Source organism: Urocitellus parryii, chromosome 4 (genome assembly GCF_045843805.1).
Source record: "Urocitellus parryii isolate mUroPar1 chromosome 4, mUroPar1.hap1, whole genome shotgun sequence".
Taxonomy (NCBI): Eukaryota; Metazoa; Chordata; class Mammalia; order Rodentia; family Sciuridae; genus Urocitellus; species Urocitellus parryii.
The window spans coordinates 210,174,175-210,201,185 of NC_135534.1; the positions used below are offsets into that span (position 1 = coordinate 210,174,175).

General features: G+C 56.2%; 1 protein-coding gene across 1 annotated transcript in view; it reads right to left on the bottom strand.

Annotated features, from left to right (window-relative positions):
- Qsox2 (quiescin sulfhydryl oxidase 2) overlaps window positions 1–26,141 on the bottom strand; it is a 29,201-nt gene extending 3,060 nt beyond the window's left edge. The window contains exons 1-11 of the mRNA XM_026395512.2: window positions 25,763–26,141; window positions 16,229–16,329; window positions 14,460–14,508; window positions 13,761–13,866; window positions 13,456–13,546; window positions 11,539–11,684; window positions 9,864–9,998; window positions 9,588–9,717; window positions 6,343–6,465; window positions 5,067–5,217; window positions 1,493–1,681 (exon numbers count right to left, since the gene is read on the bottom strand). Coding sequence (XP_026251297.2) covers window positions 1,493–1,681; window positions 5,067–5,217; window positions 6,343–6,465; window positions 9,588–9,717; window positions 9,864–9,998; window positions 11,539–11,684; window positions 13,456–13,546; window positions 13,761–13,866; window positions 14,460–14,508; window positions 16,229–16,329; window positions 25,763–26,102 — 1,561 coding nt within the window. The 5' untranslated portion in view covers window positions 26,103–26,141. The remainder of the gene's footprint in view (window positions 1–1,492; window positions 1,682–5,066; window positions 5,218–6,342; window positions 6,466–9,587; window positions 9,718–9,863; window positions 9,999–11,538; window positions 11,685–13,455; window positions 13,547–13,760; window positions 13,867–14,459; window positions 14,509–16,228; window positions 16,330–25,762) is intronic.
- Window positions 26,142–27,011: the final 870 nt, after the last annotated feature.

Below are 27,011 nucleotides of genomic sequence, written 5' to 3' on the forward strand. Positions count from 1 at the left end.
CCCAAGCTGGGTCTCCTGCCACAGCCCTACTGTTCATTCCATCACACTTCCCAGTGAACACAGGCAAGCACCTCTGTCACGGACATCCACATTCAGCTTTGCACACTTGCCTGAGCACTTCCTTCTGAGTGTGGACGTGGCTGCTCAGCTGCCCTCAGAAGGGCTCTCCACCCTCTCCCAGCAGCCTTGCCTGAGGCCTGACTCCTGCCCTCCCCTGGGATTTCTCCCTTCTTCATTCCTCTGATCGAAGGCCTGACAAAGGGCCACAGGGAGGCTCCTGCCAGCAGGGGACTCAGCAACACCTGCCTGTGTGACCTGAGATCAGGGATGCCCTGCACCCAGGTGTAAGCTAGGGTTCCCCTGGTAATATGCTAACCTGGCTGCAGGGTCCAGCCCAGCTCCCCTGCAGAACCAACAAAGCTCCCAGACAAGCCTCCGTGGTGCTGATGACACCTATCCTGCTTGCTGTGTGACATGTGCTAGACACAGAGCCAGGAGAGGACAAGGCAAAGGCTAGTCTGCACACCCCAGGAGAGGCCACCAGTGGGACTTGAGGGTGGTCATGCACAGAGATACACCAAGTGCTGCAGAGTCAGAGCTGATGCTGGACAGGAGACTAGGCCAGACCCCTGAGGGCCTCTCAGGCTGGAAGGGGACAGGGAGCAATGCATAGAGCCTCAGGAGTGGCCCCACCACAGAGGCCAAGGGACCCCCACCACAGCTGGCTGATGGGAACAGGCTGACAGCAGGGCTCCTGGACAGGGCAGCCCCAATTGGCATCTTGCTCCAGACGCCTCAGAGCTGAGCGCCCAGATGACCAGAGACCTCTATGGGGAGGAGGGAGAGGCCCAAGAGGCGCTGGGTGTGGAGAGAGCCCCCTGTGGCCTTCGAGGCTCACCTCGAGGCACAGCTGACAGGGAGGGAGCAAATCCCAGGGACGCAAAGGCGCCCGCAGCCCTCAGTGCAAAGAAGAACCAATTTTCTTTAGTGCTCCAGTTGTAACGTGTTTTCATGACACAGTGGATTAAGTGAGCACCAACAGTTCAGCAGCATTTTCTATTCATCTCTATTAAATTCATTTTTCAGTGGAATTATTTTTAAGCCTAATTCTAATCTGCCATTGATTTTGGAAGTCTGAATTACTTAACTCTGAGAAATTGCTTGTGCCCTATTTAGTTTAAATAAAACTACTCTGAGAGGTTTGGCTTACAGTCTGAGAACAGATTTTAAAGATACTAAAATTCCTTATAAAAATTAATCACATCCTTAATTTTCTAGTGTCAAAATTACTTGGAGAAGGGTGTGACGCAAGAGAGAGAGCCATACCAGTCTCTGTCCACCTTCATGAGGACCATGTACCCCAGAGCGAGAGGACAAGCTAGACAGCTTGGGACCTGGAGGCCTGCAGACCTGGCTGTCCCCGACATATGCCTCACCCATGCTGCCCGCCCGACCAGGCCCACAGAGCTGTCCCAGGGCCAGGAACACCCACCGGCCAGGCGGCTGTTGACTGCGTTGTGCCGGCTCCAGAGCCAGAGCACAGCTTGGTCCAGCGTTTTCACGGAATCCATGGACTCTTTAGCCATTGCCTCGAAATGTTCGCCACATTCCTTGCACCCAAAGAAGGTCTGAATGTACCTCCTCAGGGTCTGCAGCACGGCCTGGGGGTCATCTTCAAAACCTACAAGGGAACAAGAGCCACTGGTGTCCCAGGCCCACAGGTCACTGCTCAGCCTCGTGCCTGAGGCAATGCAGGCCAGCTTTGAGTCCCCACGGAGACTAAGGACACAAACTAGGGGCCACAACTTCCCCAGATACCAAAAGGTGCCCAAGGCCTCTCAAGGGCATGAGGACGATGGTGCCCACACCTCAAAGGGGACACCTCATTGGCATGGAGACCTGAGTTGTGTGCTGATAGCAAGGGGGACCAACCACGAGTACTCAGTGCCACAAACGCCACAGCCCTTTAGAAGGATGTGCTAACACCCCACAACCAGGCCGTCAGCTGCCTCTGCCCTTGGCCTCAGGACCCAGAGAGCGATGGGCGGCACAGGCCCCCTTGCCTGCTAGCCTCCCTCCTTTAGCCCGCCCCCTGCAGTACTGGGTGCCCTACCACATCGGCAGACACCCACCCAGGAGCACAGAGCCTCAGGACTCGCCCTGCTGAGGACGACCTTCCTGAGAAGTGGTGGTCAAGGGCAGGCAGGTTGGTGAGGCCCACGCTCTTCAAAAAGGTGAGCCTCCCGGCGGAGCAGTGGTTCCACAGGGAAACAGCCCAGTACCCATGGCCATGGCTAATGGCACAGGACAGGACAGGTACAGCTCAGTGGGGACACTGAGAAGGAGCAACAAACACCTCTACAGGCAGCCCCAGCCTGGGGGCAGAAGGGAGCAACCGGAAGCCCAGGCGTGGGGACGGAGCGGCCAGCAGCTCCGCTCAGACGAGCGTGCAAATGAGGGAACAGGATTAAAGCTGGCCGCACGCACGTCAGCATCGAAAGCCACGCGGCAAAACGATCACCAAAAAGATGTGCTTGGGGGAAGGAGTCCCTCTCCACCACAGCAGGCCCTCATAGTGTCTGCAGACCCTGTGGAGGACAACTGTCCATAGCCTGACCTAGGTGTCCACCTCTCAAGGACTGCAGGCTCCTGGGTCTAGGCCTTTGCAGTCAGGGACTCAGACCAAGACCCTTGTTTGTTTCACTCTGAGAAGGCAAAACTCAGCACGCTGCCGTCGCCCGCTGGCTCTGGGCATGCTCATGGCATCCAGGCAGTGCCCTGTGACCTGGCCCGTCTGGCCCCCACTCCCTGCCGGGAGCTCTCCAGACATCTGCCTCACATCAGGGTAATCCCCCTCCTCTCCCTGCAGACGGCTGCACGTTCGAGGACCCTAATCTTTAAAGTGGACAAGAACCATAAACCTCTACCTGGGGAGGATTAGAGCGCTCGGCTGGCGCTTTAGTGGATGGGTTTAAACGTGCAATAAGGGAAGAAAACCTCCAAGACTTAATCCCACGCCTCGTCTGACCCAATTCCCTCTGCGGAGAGCTCCTCCTCGGAGACACTTGAGCTCAGGCAGGAGGGCGGCTGTGGCTGCGCTGCTGCCTCTACAGCCCACTCCTCAGGCGTCAGCTTTGTGCCCCAGCACCCGAGGGCCTGCGCCCTGGCTGTCCCACTCCACAGTGCTCTGGTGTGACAGTGGGAGGACGGGTGCTGGCACGAGCCCCCTTCTCTCACCAGAACGCCCCACCCAGGGGTGCAGCCTGGGTGTGAAGGGCCTCAAGTCACACAGCACACCGCTCTGATTCCAACATCTGGGTGGCTCCTGAGGTTCCCCAGAAACACACTCCTACTTTCTGGTCCCTAAAGGAATGTGCAGGTAAGACCACACCCCGGCAGCAGTACTGCACGGTGTCCTTGGGGAGGGCAGCATGGGTGCATCCAGACGGCCTGGTGGTGCCTCGTTCCTGGACATGGTCCTGACAATGTGGCCTGGCTCCTGCTCCTAGGAATAGGCAGACGCTGCTCCCAGCCCTCTGTCTGGCTGCACCAGTGGTGCTCCTGGCCCAGTTCTGGGCCTTCCTGGCCAGGATGCCACCTGGAGGGGGCAGGAGCTGGCCTGCAGGAGTACAGCCACTCCAAGGCCCCTTGGATTCCAGCTGCCCCCAGATGACCATAGCTCCAGGGGTGAGACCCTCCTCACTGACAGAAGAACTGCCCAGTCGAGCCCAGACCAAGCTGCAGACCCAACACACTTCGAGCAAACAGAGGCAAGGTGTTCCACAGCTCAGCACTGGGCACTAGGCAGGGCCCCAAGTCCAGCCACCACTGGGCTTAGAGCGAGCATCAGTGGCCTGGAAAGGCAGCCGAGAGGGCAGCCACCCCACGACTGCACCAGGCTCACAGTGAAGCAAACACAGTGGCCTAGCACAGGGGAGTCCTGCGTCCAGGCGCGTCCCACCAGGGGGGTTCATGGCAGGGTTGAGCTAGCAGTTTGTAACAACTGGACTATCAAACTCAACTTCCTATGGTTTTTGTTTTGTTTTTAGTTGTTGATAGACCTTTATTTTATTTATTTATATGTGGTGCTGAGAATCAAACCCAGGGCCTCACACAAGCCAGGCAAGTGTGCTACTGCTGAGCCCCAGCCCCAGCCCCTTCCTACAGTTTTTAACCTCACAGCAGGTAGCCTCTGGGATGGCCCCTGGTGCCTGCTGCCTGCAATCTGGGGCCTCACAGAACACTCTCCAGGGAGTAGGTGACCACCAACTCACTTGCAATGACCAGAAGATGGTAGAAAAGAAGAAGTGTTGCCAGAGACATGCTGCCTCTCCCAGGGCTCCCTCAGAGCCAGAGGCTGTGGTGGGTTGGCCCATGGGGTGGGACAGGGAGCAGAGCTTGTAGGCATGGCAAGAGCCCAGGGAGGATGGCAAGGAGGTGCCCGAGAGGCAGTGAGTGGTCTCTCCCCAGTGGAGCCTCAGAAGCCTCAAGCAGAGGACCCAGGTTAAGCCACACCCAGGTTCCTGACCCCTTGAAACTGAGACGATAAAGGGAGGCTGGTTTAAGTTGCTAAATTTGGGGGTGATTTGTTAGGACCCCCAAATTAATAACTAATATGCCCCTCCAAAAGGTTTTGCTGACCTTCCTGTTTTTTTCTGAGCACATACTGCAGAGAAATCCCTGGCCAGGGGGCTGGGGATGTAGTTCAGTTGGTAAAGTGCTTACCTCACAAGCACAAGGCCCTGGGTTCAATCCCCAGCACTACCAAAAAACAAGAAAGAAACCCCTGGCCAGCAGGCTCTGCCTGCCGTTTCTTCCCTGCAGGTCTGCCATGCATGGGCTTGTAAGTTCACGAGGGGACTCAGGCTCATGGGTGGGTGCCGTCACGTGTACATTCTGAGAAAATGTCACATCTGCCTCCTGTGTGTGGGCCCTAGGCACCCAGATGATGAGCTGCCTCACAGGTAGCTAAACTAACCCTGATGCTTCTGGCTTCCCCAGTGCACAGCACGGTTGATGCATCAGGCCACCAACCAGCCACCACCGCAGCCCAGGGGGCGGTTTACCTGTGCCCACCAGTGCTTCTGGATGGGTAGAAGCCTGCACAGTCAGAGTGTGGAACAGCTTCCAGAGCGAACACGGGTAGCCCCTCAACTCTGGGCGGCTTCCTTGACATCCTACCCACTTCACATGGTTGGTAAGGAAGATTCCAGAAATCTGGGGAAGAAAAATGATGTAAAGAGAGACAATTGTTGCCACAGCTGCTGAAGCAGGTCCACAAGGGCGGCACCGGTCAGCTGTCCTCCCTGCAAACGTCTGCACTGGGGTCTCATTCAGTACTTGAACTTCACCCCGAGGGCTGAATGCCTACCTATCTTAAAGGGTCTTAAGATATGGGAGGTGGCCTTTTCCTTTTTGTCATAGGACAGAGGGAGCGTCCTCTCCCTTGATAAGTCAGCAGCATCAAACAGAAGACGCCACGTTTCCTCTTCAGTTAGGGTCAGCTGTGACGAAGACGCTGCGAGTAAAACCCACCAACATCTACCAGCAGCCAAAAGGGCAAGGCGTCTTGCCTTCCAGAGCCAATGGCGGCCTAACGTGCAGCACGGCTCACAGGCACGCAGCACTGGCTGCGGGGACGCAGGCCCTGCACTCAGCCAAGGGGCAACCAGAGCTCCCAGTTCCATTCTGGAGGACATTGCTGCACCCAAAGATTGGAGAAGGACAGAGGCAGAAGCACAGCACTCATTCTCGAGACACGATGGCACGTGGCGGGGGCCAACACCTGCAGCAGGGGTGCACACAGAACAAGGACAGGGCTGGCTGATGTCAGGGAGGTGAGGACAGAGGGGCTGGGTGACTTCCTGCCCTTGAATCTCTGGGGCCAGGAGCCGCTGCTCAGGCTTGCAGAGGGAAGGCCACACCTGCAGGCACCTGGCCTGGAGGCCAGTGGGCTGCCCACTCGCTGATGCCTGGCTGTAGGTGTAGAATTTACAGGAGTTTACTGAAGTTGAAACAAACAAAAGAAAAATAAGCCCTGTGCCACACGGCTGCCATCTCCACAGGATGTCACAGTGCACTTGTGATGAAGGGTCCTTAAAGTGACAACTTCAGCATGACTTGCCAGCACCACACAGGAGACATGCAGTTGTCACAGAAACAGGGCTCTGACACTGTGGACAGCAAGGTCCCAGGGGACCACCCACAGGCAGGTGTGGTTCTCCTCCCCCAAGTGGCAGGCTCTGGGTCCCAAGCCCTGGGTAGGAAGGAGGAAGTGTGCTGGTGAGCAGGACAACTGCAGTGCCCAGGGTACCCTGAGCCCTGGCAGGGGTCTGGACTCACCCGCATCTCATTGTTGACCAGGTCAAGGACGGCACTGTAGGGGATCCTGTCCAGGGGAAGGCTGGCCAGCCATTCCTGAAGCATCTCCAGCAGCTTCCTGACAGGTGGTCGGCCGGGGAACAGCTGAGCAAGAAAGGACCCATAAGAGCCTGTGGGAAGAGTGCTGCCCAGCCCCGAGGGCTTCCGGGGCCAGGTCTGGGATGCAGGTGGCGCAGCCTGCAGGACAGGACCGAGCTCGGCCTGACAGTCTGCCCTGCGTAGCTCTCCAGGGAAATGGCTCCACTTATTTGAGGGCTAAACTGGAATGAGGAGTTTGTGAGAAACTAGAGGTCCTGGGCAGAAGGGGCAGGGGTGGGAGTCTGTGGGACAGAGATGTCCCACCAGTTCCCTACCCAGCCTGTCCTATGGACTTCACCCACCTGGCCCCCATGCTGGCTCACACCAGGTGTCAATTCATGATGACAGACCATGGTGACAGTGTGACTCATTACCAAATTGTCAAGGGCTTGCTGGCCCTGCTGAAGGTTCCTCTAACTGTAGCCTGACCCCACAAGCCCCTTCCTGCTGTGTCTACCAGACTGCCTTGACAAGGTGTCTGGGAACAATGACCTGTCCCGGTGGGTGATGCTGAGTTGTCACTGGAGCCTAGAGAAGCACTGAGCTAACCTAGTGTTCTGTACTCCTTTGATAAAGAACAATTGTAAACTGTGGAGCCAACCTAGAGGCCCTTCAGTCGATGAACGGATAAGAAACTGAGCTCTATATACACAACGGAATAGGACTCGGCATGAAGAGAGAACAGATCATGGCATCTGCTGGTCAACGGTGGAGGTGGAGAATAGAATGCCAAGCGAGGTAAGGCAAGCCCAAAACACCAAAGGCAGAATGTCCTCTCTGGTAAGGGGGTGCTGATCCAGGATGGAGTGCATGTGGGGAGACGAGGAGCTCTGGACAAGGAGGGGGCGTGGAGTAGGGAAGATGGTGGAATGAGATGGACATCATCTCCCTAGGTGCATGTATGACTGCACACGTGGGGCGACTCTGCATCCTGTACGACCCGAGAAACAAAGTTGTGCTCTGTTGGTGTAAGATGAACTGAAATGCCTTCTGCTGTCATGGATAACTGACTAGAATTAAAAATAAAAATAAAAGAACTTGGATGTGGACATCCTCTTAGTATATGTGCAAAGTAAGGCTGCCAAAGACTAAAAAACCCAGCTGAATGTCATAGGCAGACCACCAACATCACATTCCAACACAGTGAAAAAATTGTCTATAGACGTTTATCAACTTACCTAAATTGTTTATTTTTTGACATTTAAAAAAAGTTTTAGAAAAATTAAGAATGATTTATTATCTTGACTTCCAAAGGTGTGTCAAGCCAGAAGCACTCCGGCCAGCTGGTACGTGGGAGAGGAGGAGCTGCAGAGAGGAAGCCCATCCCAGAAGGAGGAGGAGGAAACGCAGAGAAGGCCCTCGGTGGCAGCCACGGGAAGGCACTGATGGACAGGCTGGCCGGGCACTGCCGCCAAGGACCCACCCCAGCCAGCTTCTCACCCCTGAATGGCACGGTGGGGTCAGCAGCCATCCAAGCAATTCTCAAGCAGGGCGTGGAGTGGCAAGCCTCAACTCCCAGAGATGGGGCCGGCTGAGGCAAAAGATAAGTGAAAATAAAAAGGGCTGGGGTTTCCCTCAGTGCTGAAGCACCTAGGTTCAATCCCACTATTGCAAATGTATCACAGGACTCGTTATTTTTTTAAAAGATTTTTTCAGTTGTAGATGGACACAATACCTTTATTTTACTTATTTATTTTTATGTGGTGCTGAGGATTGAACCCAGGGCCTCACGCTTATGAGGCAAGTGCTCTACCACTGAGTCCCAGCACCAGCCCCAGGACTCATTTTTTTAAAAAAATATAAGTTGTATTTCCTTCATTTTTCAAAAATCATACTACACATGTAAATGTTGACAATCCCAAGGCTGGAATATAAATTGCTCCTTTGGGGACCTTACTATTGGCAAGAAAAGTCCTATCAGATCTGGATCCTAGTCCTGCAGACAGTAATGGGGACACTGGATCTGGACTATACCAGTGACAGCAGCAGGGGCCAGGTGTAGGGGGACAGGCTTGAGGTAAGGATGGCCTCTGAGGTCAGAGACTAGAGGCTGTAAGTCAGACTCCCAGGGCACTAAGGCCAGGAAAAGGAAGGCTCAGACTGGTCCCCAGGGAGGGGAAGGCTGTGGCCCCAGCCGGCCCACACAAGTCTCTTGGCCCAAAAACCAACAAGCCACAGGCTCCCAACCATAGAGCCAAGTTCTTGGCAGGAGGCTCCCTGAGACACCGCTCACGCGTCCCACACACCAACACAGGAGCACCTGCCTCCTCCATCAGGGCTCGGGATGGAGGGCCATTGGCCCACCTCAGAGGCACTATGGACCAGGGCCACCCGTAGGCCAAGCTCTGAACAGCAGAATGCTGTCCTGACTCCTCCTTAGAAGCCCCTGCACCCTCAGCAGGACTCCTCAAGGGAGCCGTGTGACCCCAGCTCAGCACCTCTCCCCCAGCCCTGTCCCCCAGCCCTCTGGAGGCTCCTGTCAGCCTGTGTCTGGCCATGCAGTGCACTCCTGCCTCAGCACCCCCACCCCACCTTGCCACACAGCCTGGCTCAGCCACCACCCCACACCTGGAGACGAGTCCCCTCCTCTGAACTCCAGACAGGGTGGCCTCCCAGCCCCCTCCCGGGATGGGCCCTTGCAGACTGAACCTTGCCCAGCAGACCCAGCTCCACCAGGCAGGGCTCTCATCTCCCTGGTGACCCCGCAGGGGTTTCAGACCCTGTGTCAGGCAGGGATGGCTCAAGCACGGTACCCAGGCACCTCCCAGAGCCTGGCCTAGGAGAAGACTCCTTGTCCACAAATACACAGCCCACCTGCTGCTTCTCCCTCACACCCTCTCCACCGCCTGCTCCAGAGCCCAGAGAGCCCCAGTCTAGTCAGGGCTGAGGGGGCTCCACGGCCCCCGCTGTCCCATCTCCAGGAAGCCAGAGCCCAACCTTTCAGACAGGCTCATACCCCCACTCCCCCCAAGCCTGGACGGCGTCCCAGGGCCTGCACCGGGCACACGAAGGGCGACTAGGAGCGGAAGGGCAGGCTGGGCTATGGAGGGGAAGGTGGGAGGCAGCCGACCCCGGGCCAACCGACGAGAGTCCTCAGCACCACCTGCTGCAGAGCCTGATGCCCGCACCTTGGAGACGACAGTCACGAAGTCCCTGAGTGTCTTCAGCTGGGTGCCAGCCAGCGACCTGTGGGCAGCCAGCTCTACCCTGAGCAGGTAGTGCAGGCAGGACTCCAGGTCCGCCATGTACAGCTTCGCCCTGGAATGGAGCACAGAGTCAGGTCCCATCCTTCCTTTCCTTGACCCCGCCCTGACCCCCGGAGGCTTCCTGTGGGGCCAGCAGTGGGGGGGCATCCAAGTAGCCTTCCCCACCGGCCCACCCATGGCTTTGGCAGGAACACTTGCCTGTCGAACTCTCTCCAAACCACCACCTCTGAATTCTCTGCTCTGTTTGGTTTTTCAGGCAAGAAATGTGATTTTTTCCTCACATCCGGCAATGACTTCAAATAAGAGGAGAAAAACGACCGGAGAGGCTTTGCGCTGTGAGGAAGGAGAGGGGAGAGGTGAGGACACTGGGCCAGGCGCTGCCTCCCTGGCCTGTCCACCTGGGGTTGAGGGCTGTGCTCTCTGGCCTCCCCGACCCCACTGTCAACTCTGGGCACTCACTGGGGCTGGGGACCAGGAGCAGTGGGCAGAGCCTCAGGGGGCCCTCAGGCTGCCCTCCCACCTGAGAGGAGACGCGAGGTGGTGCGCAGACCACCGCCGAGGTGCAGCTGCAGGAGGACGAGGGCTCATCGTGCTCAGTGGGACCTTAAGATGCTCGTAAAGCTGCTTTGAGCATCTGCCAAGATCAGCTTTATCCCGACTCATTTCAGATGCGCCTGGGTCTCACCGACATGCCCACAATCTGCCAACTGGCGGGCATCTGGAGCCAGGCCCAAGGGGCCATCAGCCCCTGAGCTCTGCGGGGCCAGCCACTGCACGGTGTGGCGAGCACACTTCTGGCATATGGTGGAAGCCGCCCGGCACATCCTCCGCAGCTCAGGATTCATCAGGGGCAGGCAGAGCGGCTTAGAGTTTCCAAAAGGAAAGCAGGAGCACTATTTGTACAAATGCCAATGTGATTCTGTGATAAGAGGCTCTACATGTGACATGAAGCCACACAAATATCTGTCCCCAGGACCAGCAGCCGTTGTGGGAGCAGGTCTGCCATGGAGTCTCTGACATGGCTGGGCTTCCCAGGGGCTTGGAGCCCGTCTGGACAAATGGGAAGACTTCCGAATTCTAAATTTTCTTCTTTGTTTGAGGACAGATACATGCCCAAGGTATATGTGGGGCTTCTGGGCAGGGCCCTCCTGCCTGCTGACCTTTGAAGATGTAAGACAAGGCCCATGGGGGCAGGGAACGTGGGCTGCCTTCTTCTGTCATGTCCTTGGCAATCAGAGGTACCTGGACGTGGTGACCAACCAGAAACTATTGGATAGATGGGGCCATCTCAGCACAGGCTGGGACACCCCTGGCCCCAGGGGCCTTCAGGCTAGTGGCTGTTGATGGTCCCCAGGGCAGGGGACCCGTGCACCACAGGGCAGCCTAGGCTTCCTCCCACAGCCTCCCGACCCTCTGTCCAGCTGCTGCTTCACTCTGGTAGTTGACTTCACTCAACCCTGTCTCTGGGGCGCCAGGCACACTGACACTCAGAGCAGGTCCACCAGGGCCTTTGGTGCCTTCCTCGAGGAGATGGAACCCGCAGTCACCCACATAGCTCACTCTGCAGAGGGGGGCACCTGTGCTCACGGCCACAGCCAGACCAGTCTAGAGCCAGGAGCAGTGTAAAAGTGGGGCACAGGGGGGTGGTCAGTGGGCATTTGCTTGGCTTGGGGTTTGCTTAGAAACCCAAGGAAACCCCGGAGTCTGGAGCTGGATGAGAATAAACCCCGGGAGGCACCGCCAGACCCAGGGCTCTAGGACTTTGCCACCGGCTCTCTCTGTCCTGTGGACCTGCAGGCTCCGTCCAGCAAGGTATAAGCTTCCCTGGGTCCCACTAAACACCACAAACACGCCTTACACCAACAGCACTTACACGTTAACTAATCCACGAGACCCATTTGGGTAGATCAAGTAACAGGAAGGGACGGAGGAAATGCCAAGGGTCTCCAGGAAGGCTGTGTCCCCATCCAGTGCTCTGCTCACCACGACGTTTTCATACGGAATCAAGTCTAAGATCACCTGTGTGATGACAAGACCACACTTGTCACAGAGGACAGCAGTTTTCTCAGAAAAACTCCCAAAGCGTAGACCAACCACCACAAGTGACCCTTGACCCAAGAGCAGAGGCCCTGCTGGGGTGCCACCCACCTGCACCATGCAATGGGCATACAGCTAGGCAGATATGACAGGCAGCTGTCAACAGTCACCACAGCACCAGAGTGTCATCTGGGGCACATCTGCACTCATCCCCCCAGGAGCAAGGACACATTTACACCTCGATTGCCATCACATCTTAAGCAAGTCAATGGGACAATGCCCACGGGCAGGCTACAATCCCATTTTGCAACTATCCAGAAGAATCAAAGATGACATTCACTGCTAAACTTCTACTTGACCCTTTGGAACCAGTGTGTCTTCCACAAAGCGCATGTTAATTGAGTGGGTGCCTCATGTCCCCACTCCTATCTGGGCAATAGGGCCCTCAGGAACAACACTCCCTCCAGCCCAGCCACAGGCCTGCAGGCTCTGGACCACCCTTCCATGAACAACCTGTGTGGGTCCAGCTCCGCCCACAACAGCAGGTCTCGGTGGGAGAGAGACCATGGCCACAGGAGTGGCACCTCGGAGCCCAGAAAACCCCTGCACAGGCACACAGAGCCTGCTGTACTCCTCTTATATGTCGACAAAACCGGCCTCTTCTGGGAGGAGTGGGGGCCATATGTGAGCTGAGTGTGCCCTAAGTGTCCTGCACCATCTGCAGCCTCACTCGGTGAACTGCAATCACCCGTCTACCTGTGCTGTGGGCACCCCTCCCTGGTGGGCAGAGCCTGCTGAGCCTGAAGATGATAAGGTGGGAACAGTGTGCCACACAGATACTCTTTCTGTGTGTGTGAGTCGGGTGGCATGAGGCACTGCCTGAGAGCATGGTGAGCAAGGAGGCCCTGGGAACCAGCAGAGGAGCCAACAGAACACGGCTCTGGCAGTTCCTCATCCCCACCACGAGCCCTGGCAATTACGGAGAAGGCGGCAAGATACCACCAGCCAACTTGGAGGGAGGGCTGGTCAAGCACCAGGAGGGCACCCAGGTACCACAGACGGTGGCAACACCTCTCTCTGCAGCCTCCCTGCCCCTGCATCTCACACTGCCCAACAGGGGCAAAGCTGGTTCCTATGCCTCCTAGAGCTACCCAGATGACCGCTGGAGTCACCTGCCAAGTGCAGGGAGGAGGAGCCCGGTATTAGTGCTGAGCACCACAGTAGCCAGGATCCCCTCTCATCTCCAAGGGACCCTCAGCCTAGTCCTGTTGGTTTAGGAACATTTGGCCAAAGTGAAGACTTGGGAACCAAACAAGTGACATTTGAGTATGACAAGATTTCCTGAGAAAAACACGGTTTTAAGAATCCTGGATGTGGGCTAGGGATATAGCTCAGTTGGTAGAGTGCTTGCCTAGCATGCATAAGACCCTGGGTTCAATCCCCAGCACCACCTAAATAAATAAATAAATAAATAAATAAATAAAAAAGAAAAAGAATCCTGGATATGGCAAAAATGTAGGGAGTTCAGAACTCCTCAAAGAAGACATTGGCTGATGCAGAAGAGAGAAGGGCCTCAAGAAGGAGGCACCAGACGCCCCTCTGGGCAACCCTCCATTCCAGCATTCTTCTCGACAGACTGGTCACTCAGCTGAATTCCAACCAGGACTCCACAACTGTGAGCACTTGACCCACGACCCATGAACCCAACCAGGGCCCACACAGAGCAGGCCTGCAGCACCCACAGGCACAGTACCTCTCGTCCAACGTAGGAGCCACTGCTCTCAAACACCACAGCTACGTAATAGCCACCACGGCTGTCGAAAAGGGAGAGGACGTCACTGGGCCTTTCGGGGAGAAAAAAACACAGGTTTTTAGCACTCCTAGCCGCAGGAAGCTGCCAGCACGCGTTGCTTCCACACAGCGACATGCACATGACCGTGACTGACTCACTGTGCAAACGCTGGGGATCCAGCACAGGGCCTCCCACTTGCTAAGCACGTGCCCTGCCACTAGTGACACCCCAAGCCCCATGTGCCCCCTTTTAATAGAGCTACTCACTGAAGAGGGTCCAGAGGTGGACAGGCTGGAGGCCAGGTGCCCTCTGTGTGGTTCTGCAGAAAGTCGATCATCGTCTGTCTGACTGTCCGCAGCTCTCTGTCGGGTCCTGCCAGAAGCACACCTTGATCACGGCCACATCTGTGCAAGTCTGGCCCACCAAGCGCTGGCCCCATACCAGGTAACCCTGGTGGGTGCACTGATGCACACTGCCAGGTGTGGTTTAGGCAGAGGTGGATTCATACACAGGTGACCATGGGGCCCGTGAGTGAGTGTGAACCGCTTCATGGACGTGTGACAACAGATGAATCTCACAACAGGCACTGAGAGGAAGCAGGCCCCTGGATCCCACCCACACAGTGGACATGGCAAGGCCACCTCTGCACCCAGGGAGTGCCGGTGTCGCCAGGTCCCCACAAGGGTAACTTGAGCACCCGCCCTGGCCAGGCTCCCCTGGGAACCCAGTAGCCACACACGTGTCCACTGTGCATTTCTCCAAACCCTCTCAATGAAAAACGGACTTGAAAGAACTTTTCCAAGAAAGACAAAGCAGAAATTAAATTCTCTCACTGCAATAACTAAGGTCCGACCCCTCAGTGGAAGGACAGGAAGTGCTGGTGCAAACCCACCGTGGGCATACACCCCTGAGACCGACAGGCCTGGACATCGGGCTGAGATAAGAATACAGTGCTGTGTCCTTACCTTTAAAATTTTCTCCAGTTGTAAACGCCTTTGTGAATGCTTTAAAATACTAGAGGAAAAACACACAACAAATAAGAAACAGCCTCACGGGGGTCCATGTTCATGTTAACACACAACAAAGTGACCAGTGCCCTCAGAGGTCCCGGCCAAGTCCTCTGGGAAGTCGAACTGCCTGAGGACACGTGTCCACCTGGCCCTGCAGGTGCTAGCGCTCCCTGCCACGTTTGTGGGCAGGCTACAGTAAGCACCATCAGGATCCCATCATTCACGTTCTGCCCCAGAGGTCTGGAAGCAAGTCAAAGCCACAGGGCAGAGTCATAAAGGGCAGCGCCCCCAACTCCTGGCACCTAAGATGTCTAACTGGGGCGTATCCACAGAGGACGTAGAGGGAGAGTGGCAGTCAGGATCTGAGTAGAGGAAAAGGACTCTGCATCAGGAACTTTCTTCATCAAAGACACAGTAAGCAGTAACTAGATGAGGCCCACTCTAGGTTCAGATACGCCGGTGCTATGACGGGAAGGTCAGCGTGGAGAACATGAAAGGACCTCCGTCCATAACCACCAGGGAAAGGACAATGCAATGGCACAAGCAGCCTCCTCACAGACAGGGACACGCAGGGGCCCCAGGGAAGAGAGACTAACCACTAGTTTCCCTGTGCGCCGTTTGTGGGCGAGCGTGAAGGTGTGAGGGAAGGGCTGGCTCTGTGGGGTCTGCTGTGCACACCCCCGATCCCCCTGCCCTGCGATGCCCCCCAGGCCCACTCTGGGACCTCGTCACAGCAGTGCTGCTCGAAGCAGCAAAGCCTGCAGATCCAGTCACAAGGGCCAGCGCCACACAGTCACAGGTAATCAGGTCCAGCAAACCACGGCGACACCCAGCACCATGGGCCAGCTCCACAACTCGGGAGGAAGGGCCAGCCCGGGCTGCTCAGCAAGGCCTGCCTCAGATAAAGAGGGCTGGGTGGGCTCAGTGGCAGAGCTCCAGGTTCAACCCTGTCCTGAGGCGGGCGGGCGGGCAGACGTCTACAGGCAACACAACATCACCTGTGTATGAGGTTACGAGAAAAAACCAAGTAGAATAGATCTTGACGCCATCAGACTGGGACAAAAAGCAGCAGGACAAGCAGCACAGGACACAGTGGTCCCTGAGCCTGGAAACCAAGCAGCATATACAGCACAACGCTGGCCGATAATAGAGTGGCTGGAGCCAGGCAACAAGCAGGCCAGTGAGGACACTCAGACAGCACCCCCACACAGAGCAGCCTGGATTTCTGGGCTCCAGGGACTGGCACCAGGGGCTCCCAGAAACCATCCCCACAGACGCCACATCTTTTAGGGACGTTCATGTGATTGTGCCGCATGGCATTTGTGTGCACGCACATGGCCACACACCAATGCACTCATGGACACTGCCTGGGCTTTCAACAGGCCGCAGTGACCTCTGTCTGCCCCCTGGTGGAAAACACGGGGACAAACATCCTTCAAGGGCTGACTACAGCTGGGGGCAAGGTGCCAGTGTCCCTGTGGGTGCTGCCATACCCTGAGGAGGAGACACGAGGACCACAGTACATACACACACAGGTGGGCAGCACTGGCCGTGCAGCCTGCAGAGGGCCTCTGTGTGTGTGGGCAGGGGCATCCCAGCCCAGCGGCAGGCCTCTGAGACCCCACTGCCGAGTCTCAGGAAGCAAGCCAGATCGCTGCAGACCAGAAGTGAGAAGCCCGAGAACAGGGCAGGCCGGACGCAGCCTGCAGGCACCCTGGGCTTACCCGGAAGGTGGGGTAGAAGTGGACATCGTAGGTGCGGCACACCTCCTGGTTCTTCTCCTCCGCGCAGTCCAGCGCGGCCACTCGGATGGCAGCAGCCCAATCTGAAAAGCAGGAGTGTGACCCTCAGCAGGGCAGGTGCTCTGTGCTCGCCACCCCCTGCAGCCCCAGTGTCCCCACCCCAGAGGAGTCAGCTGCCATGACAAACCAGTGCAAAGCCTGCCTCCACGTCACCAAGGCAGCCCCTCCTGCATCCACCTGGGGAGGAGGCGCTTCCTCCCTGACGGAGGGAGAAGACATTCTGGCCGAACTGGCAAGTCACTCCGTGGCTTCCCACGTGGAGGTGTCCTAGTTCAGTGGAACCCTGACACGGATGTGCAGGGAACAGAGGGACAGGCAAGCGCTGCATGTGAAGGGGGGTGGGGGCGGCCAAGGCACATGCACAGAGCAGGCGCTACGCTAAGGGAAGCACCGAGCCACCACAGAGGCTTCCCGCAACCCTGCATGCCTCTGCTGTCCTGGGCAGGAAAATGGAGCTGCTCCAAATACCTTTCTCTACCTTTAAAGTTTTATTAATTATGGAAAATTTCCAACACACAAATAATAAGATAAAAATATAACAAACTCCCACATGTCCCTCATCTCAGTATCAACAATCACCAGCTCATGCAACTCTGGCTTCACCGGATCCCCACCCACTTTTAGAACCACCCAGAGCATGAGGTTTCCGCATCACACCTCCCCACGCGCATCTCTGAAGTGGAGGCTCTTTCTTCACAGGGCACGCTGCCCACACCCTGGCGCGTGCTGTGCAGCACACCATCCTTACACCATCCCAGGCCCAGCCAGGATGAGCAGGCCCTGGTGCCTCCTCTGCGCCCAAAGTCGGCTTGATGGGGATGTAAAGGAGGCTGCCTTCAGCCCCGGCAGACCACATGTACATCACGGCACCCACACCCACTGGCGGAAGACCCCCACCTCTGCCCTGTGCCTTCCCACTCTCTGATCTTGCTGACTGGGCCCCTGACCCTGTCACCTGGCATGGGGACAAGTGATCCTGGCCTTCTCCCTTCTTACTGACCATGACCAAAGTACACCGATTCATTAGGGCCACGGCCACAAAGGGAGGCCTCCTGTCCCACTCCTCTCACTCAGGGGTGGGGACGGGTGCCAGGACACATCTATAGAGAAAGCTGCCTGTGGTGACCAGGGAAGTGCCCGGCCTCCCTGCCAACACCAGCATCAGGATGAGGGCTCCTGGCACTCTCTGATGGGGGCCTTTTTGATAGACTGGTGCCCTTTCTCTGGGTGGATGGACTCACACACATTTCATGGTGCCTGGCCCTGTGGGGCTCCTGTCCAGACCTGGGATGTGGTACTGGTGCTCAGCGAGTAGCCTCTGCAGGAAAACCCAGGGCTCTGCAGGTGGACAAGTCTAAGGAGCCTCGTGCCACCTGCTGCTGGAAGCCACATGATTTCTGGATGGAGGCTCACTGCCTGTTCTGGCCATTCCCGTTGTCTGCCAATGTCACATCACAATCTTCTCTGAGGGCCAGCTCTGCTCTGCTTCAGAGGCAGTGCTGAACGCCTGGGTGGGAGGGGACTGCCATCAGCAGTCACCCCAACACCCATGGAGATGAGACATCACACCTGCTTACAACACATACCTTTTCCCTCTTTGACTAAAAATAAATAGCACAGTTATGTTTTTCACAAACGGTGACCAGACACCTTCCTGCTGTGTTGGCTACAGAAACAAGTCATGTCCCAAGGCCACTATGATGCTTGGAGAACCCCAGCAACTCCTGACTGCAGGTCACATCTCCCTGGAGCCTCACCTTGCACAGACCTGAGGAAGGACAGTAAATACTCCCATCCAGCTAGTGCAGCAGAGGAGCAGATGGCAGAGCACGTGAAGGTGGCCACCCTGGCTCTGCAGCCTGCACCTGACACTCACTCTGCTCACCGGGAACTTTCCACGACACATTCCACCCGCGGTACAGAAGCGCCCTCCCACCGCCAAGCACAAGAGAATGAAGGACCCAGGGCCTAATGACAGACTCCTGTGTGAAACACCTGAGCCCGCCCGGAAGCAGGGAGGGAGGGGCACGTCCCAGGACGCGCACATCTTGGTAGGTTTTGGGTCTATATTTTCTCAGGTTTTTCTCAAAACTCATGTCACTCATAAATCAAACATTAAAAACACCTACTGACCTGCGCACTTGTGGACATGTGTGCTATGCGCCAGCGCTGCTGGCCACCTACACTGTGCTCCACGTGGCTTTACCTTCCTAGAGTCGCCAACAGAGGGCGGCTCAACACAGGCCCCCAAGGTACAGGCCGCTTACCCAGCACTGTGGGCAGAGCTGCACAGCCCAAGCCACAGCCAGGCACGGCAGGCTCTGACGGCCCTCAGGCCAGCCAGCCAAGTGTGGCCGGGCTCCGCCTAACTCAACTCCTGACAGCCGGAGTGCAGAACCCCTGAACCCCTGGCGCCGAGCCAAGTCCACGAGAAACAGAGACTCCGTGCACCCCAACACTTGTGCTCAAGCCTGATCAGAGCATGTTCCTGTGACCCTTCCTGTGTCCTCATACATCTCGTCCACTGGAAGTCACCGCCCAAAACACAAGAGCAACCTCCCCAGCCCCACCATGCTCAGCAATCACGTCCCACTGTCCACACTGCCCACTGCAGCACCCCTTCAAGACTGCGATAGGAATGTCAGGGCCCCAACTTGGTAGATGGGGACACTGAGCTCCATGTCACCACACACCCAGGGAAGAGACAGGGAGCTTCAGACCCAGTTCTCTTGCTGTCGGAAACGTGGCCCTGGGCCTGCCCACCCTGCACCTTCCAACCCAGGAAGCGTAGGCAGACAGGTGCAGGCAGTGCTGCCCATCAACACTGCTTTCCCAACCCTCTCCATGGAGGTGGTCCAGTGCCAAGGGCGTACACCCTGGCAGGATGGGGGAGATGCTTGGCCCACGCAAGGCAATAAGTGAAGGAAGAGCAGGTGGAGCCCACGCACAGCAAGCATACCTGCTCAGGAGTGCGCTGTGCTTCCTGGGCACCTGCGTGTGAAAGGGCAGCAGCAGATGGAGACCAGGGGGCCTTGACCTAACCCCATGGCTTCCCGTGGGCCTGAGAGCACCATAGTTCCACCATAGCCTCCACCTATGGTCATACGGCAAGTCTTCCTGTCTTATCATGCCACATCCTCAGTCCCCAGGGCCTCTGCCTGGACCCTGTACCACCCCTGTGCTGGGCTCCCACTGAGATGCCACTCACCCCAGGAGTCCCTTCTGGTTGCACACTAGCTCAGTCCCTACTGTGAGGTCTGGCCCAGTCTCTGCACTGCAGGCCCACAACTCTGCAGACACCACCCGACGGGTCAACCCCCTGCCCCAGAGCCAGACTGTTCAGTTTCCCCTTCTGGCCTGCCACTTACTGGGTTCTGAGAGTCTCTGTGCCTTAGCTGCTCCTCTGTAAAATGGTGACATCAAGTAAGATCTACTTGCCAAGGAGCCTGGGATGGGACAGGTTGAGAGATGCATGCTGGCATGCAGGAAGGCCAGTAAGTTCTGCCACACAAGTGCTGGCCCAGCGCCAGCACACAAAGATGGAGAGCAGTGGCCAACAGCACAGGGCGGGACAGCACACTCTCATCAGCTCCTGCAGCCGACCAGTACTGCTGGGGAAACTGTGGCCCTACCAGTGACAACCAGAATCCCAAAGACAGGAGGACATTTTAGGTGAGAGACCAGTAAGGCAGGAGGAAGACAGCCAAGTGACACCTGAAGAGGTGACAGTTTGACCAGCGCACTGCTGTCATCACAGTGGCGAGGAGAGTCAAAGCTGCAGTGCCACCGGGTCAAAAGCCGTCCATGGCAAGTGGTTTCAGGAGTGAAGAACTCCCTTCTCTAAACCCTTCCCATGACAGCATCATGGTGCGATTTCCAAAGCCTTAAAAGCCATTTCTCAGGCTGGGGATGTGGCTCAAGCAGTAGTGCGCTCACCTGGCATGTGTGCGGCCCGGGTTCGATCCTCAGCACCACATACCAACAAAGATGTTGTGTCCGCCGAGAACTTAAAAAAATAAATATTTAAAAAACTCTCTCTCTCTCTCTCTCCTCTCTCTAAAAAAAAAAAAAATATTAAAAACAAAAACAAACAAACAAACAAACAAACAAACAAGCCATTTCTCACAAATGCAGAGAGCGCCCCCATCAGGCATTCTCCACTGACTCCGGAGGCGCTCTGAGACGCTGTTGGGTGAGCGGGCGTGGGGAGGAGAGCGCCCAGGCCCTGTGGCTCCGTGGAGTCCTTTCCCACTGCACAGAGGCCGTCTGCATCTCTGCAGACAAGGTCAGGAGTCCATGTGCCGCTCCAGCCCGGGCACCAGGGCCCCCTGCCCCTCGCTGCCAGCTTATTCCTGCAGCTACCTTGTCACTTTGTTTCTGCACAGTACTTGCTGCTCCCTCTAAAGAACAGCAGCCCCCTGCTTTGTCCCTGCTGTCCTGCATGTCCACTGCAGGAACACCAGCGCACACTCAGGTAGGCAAGGGACTCACACAGGCCCATGTCACCGCCTGCAGATGCACTGGCCCTGAGGATGGTCCAGCTGCACCACTGCAGGAGCCCCACCTGCCCCGGCCTCTTGAGATTCCTGTCTCAACAAGTCACCTGTGGAGCCACGCCAGACACTGTCTCCCACCCAAATGAGGGCTGTCCTGCTGAAGGGGCAGGGCCCTCAGGAGGCCTTTGTCTGTCTTTGAAAACCGGTGGGCTGGTAACGCAGCAGACGGGAAGAATTTCAGTTACACACAGTTACACTGTGGCACTGAGGAGGCACCAGCAGTCACTGGGAAGCCCTGGCAGATGGACGGTATTCACAGTGACACAAAAGATCCCACTGCCTATTCCACCCACAAAACACAAGCTACTGAAAAGGTCCTGCCTCAGGGTAGCGCCTCCTTCAATGCACTCCCCTCTCTGCTGCTCCCACCTGTCAAGAGGACACACAAAGGAGGGGACCTCTGAAGCTGAATGCAAATTGCCTGCTTTCACTGGACGCATGGGACCACCCCCCTAAACACTGGGGTTAAAGGGCACCAGCTGGGAGGCACAGGGAGGCTGTCCTCCCCAGGCAGCATCTAAGGCTTTCAAAGGGAAGGGGGACCCAAAGCAGCTCTGGCTTCTAGGCCTGCTGGCGAGCATGGCTGTTAGTACTCTAGGCTTAAAAATACTTGTGAAAAAAGTGGCTTCTACGTACAGCTGACTAAAACCCAGTTCAAACTTGCTTGTTAGCTCTATTACTGAACCAAACAGGATTAAGCCTTTGCCATTCCTTGTCTTGTTATAATGAAAAAATCTATATAAGTCCAACTTATGGTTAAGCACCAATTAGTTCTAGAAAATGATCACAGTAAAGACTAATTAGCCTCCAAGGTCTAAACGACTGTGACTGGTGGGCTGTGTCTGAAGCACTGAGCTCTACTACGGCTTCCTCCCACTCCTGACCCGTCAGGGCACCGTCACGGTCTCCAAGCCCACGTTCCAGACATGGAGAACACTCTTACTGGGTGCAGGTCCCCTTCCAACAGAGCACAGGTCTTGGATAAGCTCAAGCTCAAGTCATAAAGCCTGGGCAGAGATTAAGGCCACCAATAGAGACCAGCACAAGGCACCTACCAGCTGCCACGGGCTGGCTTGGGAACACAGCCAGGTGCACTCCATCTCAGGTTGAGGGTGGCCTGGTCTCCATGCTCTCCTTATTTGGGTTCTGGGGACCGAACTCAGGTCCTGTGGCACTCCAGGTCACACACCTGACTGAGATATACCCCCTAGCCCTCCAAGGTCTCTTCATCCCCAAGAGTTGGACATTTTCTTAGAACAAAACTGGATATGGCCCTCAGCATTCAAGAGTGCCTAAGGGTGATGTTAACAATCCCTGCTTACCACGGAAGCACCCCCACCCTCCATGCCACACAAGGCCCTGCAATGTTTGTGGCTGGGCCACCCCACTGAACACAGCTTTACACAGTGGTGACAGTCTCTTGGAAGCACTTGGTGGACCATCCTCACGTGATGAACGACATGTGAGCACTGGCCATAGCACACCACCACAGTGATTCAGGGAGGGCCTCCTGAGGCCTGGCTGGCACCTTGCACTGGTTAACTGTAAAACAGCCACACAGCTCTGACTGGGGGCTGTGCTCAGCAGGTTCTGGGCCTACAGGAGAGGGCCGCTCAGAACCTGGCTTCACTCTTCTCTCTACCCTCTCCTGATCCTCTGGAGTCCAGGTGCACCCCACAGCCTCGGAGGTACCCACTCGTCCACCCCAGCTGCCACCTGCACCTCTACCTCCCAGGTCCTTCTCTACCTTTTTCCAGGGACAGATAATGACCTTCTGGGAAACACCCAGTAGTCTAATTAATCTCTAAAAGCCTCCATCCTGGTCAGGGAGACAAGAAAATCAGGTCCAGCAGGAGAGAGGGGCACCCTGGGAAAGGCAGACAAGCCATGGCTGCCACTTGGCGGCCACAGTAGCAGAGCACCCTCTCCTCCACCCCCAGGTGACAAAGCCTGTGCCTTCCACTCACAGTCCCCACCCCCTTCTACAGGGTCACAGGAAGTAAGCTGACAGGCCTTGGAGACACCCGCACAGGGACCAGGTCCCAGTCTGTTCTCAGCCATGTGACCACAGTGACTCAGTCTCACTCATCCTCGGGTACAGTCACCTTCGACATGAGAGCATCAGTACTCTCTCAGAAGATAGTTCTAGAAGTGTCTCATTTCCCCTCCAAATTCCTCACTGAGAATTCTAGGGCCAACAACAGATCTGCCCTGTTACCCCAGCTCTCTGCTTTCCCAAATAAGGAGACAGGGACAGACCCCAAGGCCACACATGCTGCCTCTAAGGCACACACCTGTCCTACTCCATTTCCAGAGGCACACCAAGTGCAGGTGTGTCCGCTTGCATCATGGACCAAGATAACCATGACAGCTAAACGATTTTCAGGAACAGAGTGGGTTTTATTTTGCAAAGTACTTAGAAGCAACAGGCCTAAACCAGGTCCACATAAATACTGGAGTAATCTTTAGCTCCACAAAACAGTAGACCTTTTGTTTGTTAAGCCACTGTCTCAGGAAAAACAATTATTTCTGAAACTTGAAAAAGCCAGTGAAAAGCCATGAAGCTCAACCTAACTCTTCCGAGGAAATGAAGATGCTCCTAAACTGAGAGGAGGGCTGGGAGAGGCTTCACCCCCATGGACCACCACCTCCCCATCCTGCCTGTCCAGCTAGGGGTGAGGGGGAGGAGGCAGGTAGGCACAGTCCCTCTTCTAGCTTGGGCTCCCTGCCTGTGGCAACCTCCTGCCAGGGATGCTGGGGGGAGCCAGGTGTATGCTGTTTGAAGGGAGCCCAACACAGGTCTGCACACCCAAGAGGACTAGCCAGATGGCCCTGTTCACAGGTGACTGATCAGAAGCACAGACAGGGCACCGTGATGCCGTGGGCAATGGGCACCCTCTCCTAAGCTAAACTGCTCGCCAAGCAGAGCGTGGCTGTCCTTCTCAGCAAAGGCAGTGAGGCGTGCTCCCAAGAGTGTCCAATGCATTCAGGCAGAAAGGCAGAGGTCCTCATGTGGAAGACACCACAAGGGAGAGCACACAACCACCTCTGGCCACAGGCCCATTCTTGCAGGGGTCCTGCAGGGTCAATACCTCTTGGAACAGTGATCCTCCAGCTCTCCGGCTGGTGCTGACAGGATGCTGGGTGGGTCTGGGCTGGGTCTGACAACATGCATTCTACCAAATCCCCAGTTGATTGCTTTGGGGACCACAGACCTAGAAAAAGTCCCAGGGACCCTGAGTGGGACACTGCTCAGTGCTAAGGGCTCTGTCCCTGTCTTGGGCAGCCTTGCTGCCAGTTTGGCCCTTTTCTTCCTTTGCTTCTGCACCCCACGGTCCCCCCCTCCCATGCTCTTGCCTACAGTCAGGCCACAGCTGTCTTTTGCTTTCAGCCACATCTCAATTCAGGTCCCCTCTTCCTGCCCTGACCTGGCTGACAGCCAGTCCTTTTAAGCAACCTCGTTTAGTTAATTACACCATCAGGTATGGATTTTACTGTCTCACTTTCAGAAAAAACCTTCCTCCCAAGTTGCAAGGACAATTTTCAGGGCTCCATACATGCTGATTCTGCTAAACAACAGCTTGCAATATTTGAATTTGGCTTAAAACTTTTACATTTCAGATACTAAGCTGAAAAGGTTAAAAAAAAAAAGGTGACAGAAGTTTTGCCAAGGCTACCTGCGTTTTCATTTACATATCTGTTTCTGCTACTGAATAAAAACAAGAACTGAGGGCTGGGGGCATAGCTCAGGTGGTAGAGTACTTGCCTCACACACACAAGCCCTGGGTTCAATCCCCAGCACCACATACACCAAAAAACCCCCAAGAATTGAAAAATCTTCCACATTATCGAATGGCTTGTTTCCCCAAAAAACAAAGTTAAAGAAAAAAGGAACCCACTAGTTTTCTGGTTTTTTTTTTTCCCAGTCTCTGGTCTTAGGTCTGCCTAGGGACTTATGGAAAACTTGAGATCCAAGAGAACAAACCCATTAGAATCAAAAAAACCAACAGTGAAATAAGAGAACAAGTTCTAAAGACATTTACAACTGCATACTTGAAAAAGACTCTATAAATCTCATTTATATGAGAAAAATAAAGTAGGAATTGATATAAGACCCAAAAAGAAATGTGCAGGAAGGAAGAGTAACAATTTGCCATGACTCTTGCCCAGTGAAATCTGTAATTCGGGGTTAGCACAACAGTAGCAAGCTGGTCCCTCGAAACCTCAGCCTTGCTGGCGAGGAACACTACTGCCAAACCATTTAAATTCCACTTTATTTACAACGCGGCAGGTCTGCTCAAGAGGGCTGCAAATGTCCTCTACATTACAACCCTGCCATCTAAAGCAGGAGGACAACTTCAGGAGCGAGTAGCGATTAGCAGCAAGAAAGTGCTGAACAGTAAAGTACAATAATAGTACCAGGAATTTGGTGAATGAGTGATTTCTCAAAAGCTGTGAACAAGGAACCCACCAACGAGACACCTGGTAAGACTTTTGCATTTACAAAGCACTCCCCAGAGGATCTGGGTTTCTAAGTTGTGGGCTTACTCTGAAACCCACCATTTCATCAGCCATCCGAACCAGCAAGAGGATGGCGAAGATTTACAGGGAAAGGGTGGCTACAGGTCTGGAAAGGGGGTGTCATCAAAACGGGGGTGCTAGGCTCTGAAACGGAATTGCTGGGGTTGGGGCTGTGGGTCAGGAAACAGCAAGAGAGACGATGGGGGGCAGTGAAGCTCTCGCGGGCAGAAGGCAGGTGTTGCGCGAGGCAGGAGACTCCGCGGGGCCGGGAAGGGCGCTTCTGCTCCCCGGCGCCGGCGGGCTCGCGGCCGCGGCTGGCTCGCTCCACGAAGGCCCGGACGGCGGGCCGGAAAGCGCGCCCGGCGCGCGGGACCCTCACCTCGCACGTCCCCGGCCAGCGCCCGCCAGGTGGGCGCGTAGCCGATGCAGTGGCCGCACCACGAGGAGTAGAACTGCACTAGCCACGCGGCCGAGCTGTTGGCCGTGGCCCCGCGCACGCTGCCGCTGTCCAGCACCCACACGGCGTCCTCGCCCGCGCGGTACAGCCGCGCCGCGCCACCCGCCCCCGGCCCCGTCGCCGCCGCAGCCAGCAGCACCAGCAGCCGCGGCAGCCGCGCGACCCGAGACGGGGGCGGGCGCTGCGCTCGGGCTCCGGGGCTGCGCGGCGACACCGCCACCACCGCCGCCGCCGCCGCCGCCGCCGCCCCGGCCGCCGCCATGTTGGGAGTGCCACCGTCGCGACGACCTTTCACCTTGGCAACCGCCGTCATGTGGTCGCGCACGCCGGCTCCGCCTCTCGCGTCGGGTCTGGCCCGCGTGTTCGCTAGCCCTGCCCTCTAAGTTCGGCCCCGCCCCTGCCCTCCACACCTCCACGCTCGCCCCGCCCCTGAGCTCGCCCCACCCTATCCACACGCTCTCCCCACCCCCTGAGCTCGGCCCCTCTCTCCTCGCCCCGCCCCCGAGCTCGCCCCATCCTATCCACACGCTCTCCCCACCCCCTGGGCTCGGCCCCTCTCTCCTCGCCCCGCCCCCGAGCTCGCCCCATCCTATCCACACGCTCTCCCCACCCCCTGGGCTCGGCCCCTCTCTCCTCGCCCCGCCCCTGAGCTCTGCCCCGCCCTCATGAGCTTGGCTGCGCCCTCGGCCCTCCCAGGCTCACTTGCCACCTGGGCCCCTTGGGAGTAGAGCTGGTCCAGATTTTTTTGTTTTTTTTTTTACTGAGAATTGGCCTCAGGAGCGCTTAACCACCCAGCTACATCCCCAGACCTTTAAAATATTTTATTTAGACACAGGGTCTCGCCGAGTTGTTTAGGGCCTTACTAAGTGGCTGAGGCAGGCTTTGAACTCAGCATCCTCTTGGCTCAGCCTCCTGTGCCACTGGGATTACAGGCTTGCACCATCACACCCTGCAGGGTTTCCAGATTTAGCAAATGAAAATATACTACGTGTGGCACAGATACTATGGCAAGGTTAAATGTGAATTTAGGATAAACAGTATAAAAGGGAAGTTGAGCTTTTAGTCTAAAGGGCAAATTTAGACATCTTCTTAGAAACTATACTATTTATCTGAAATTCATGTAACTTTAGCCTCGGGGGCTTCAGAGGATGCCCTAATCTGACCCTGACTT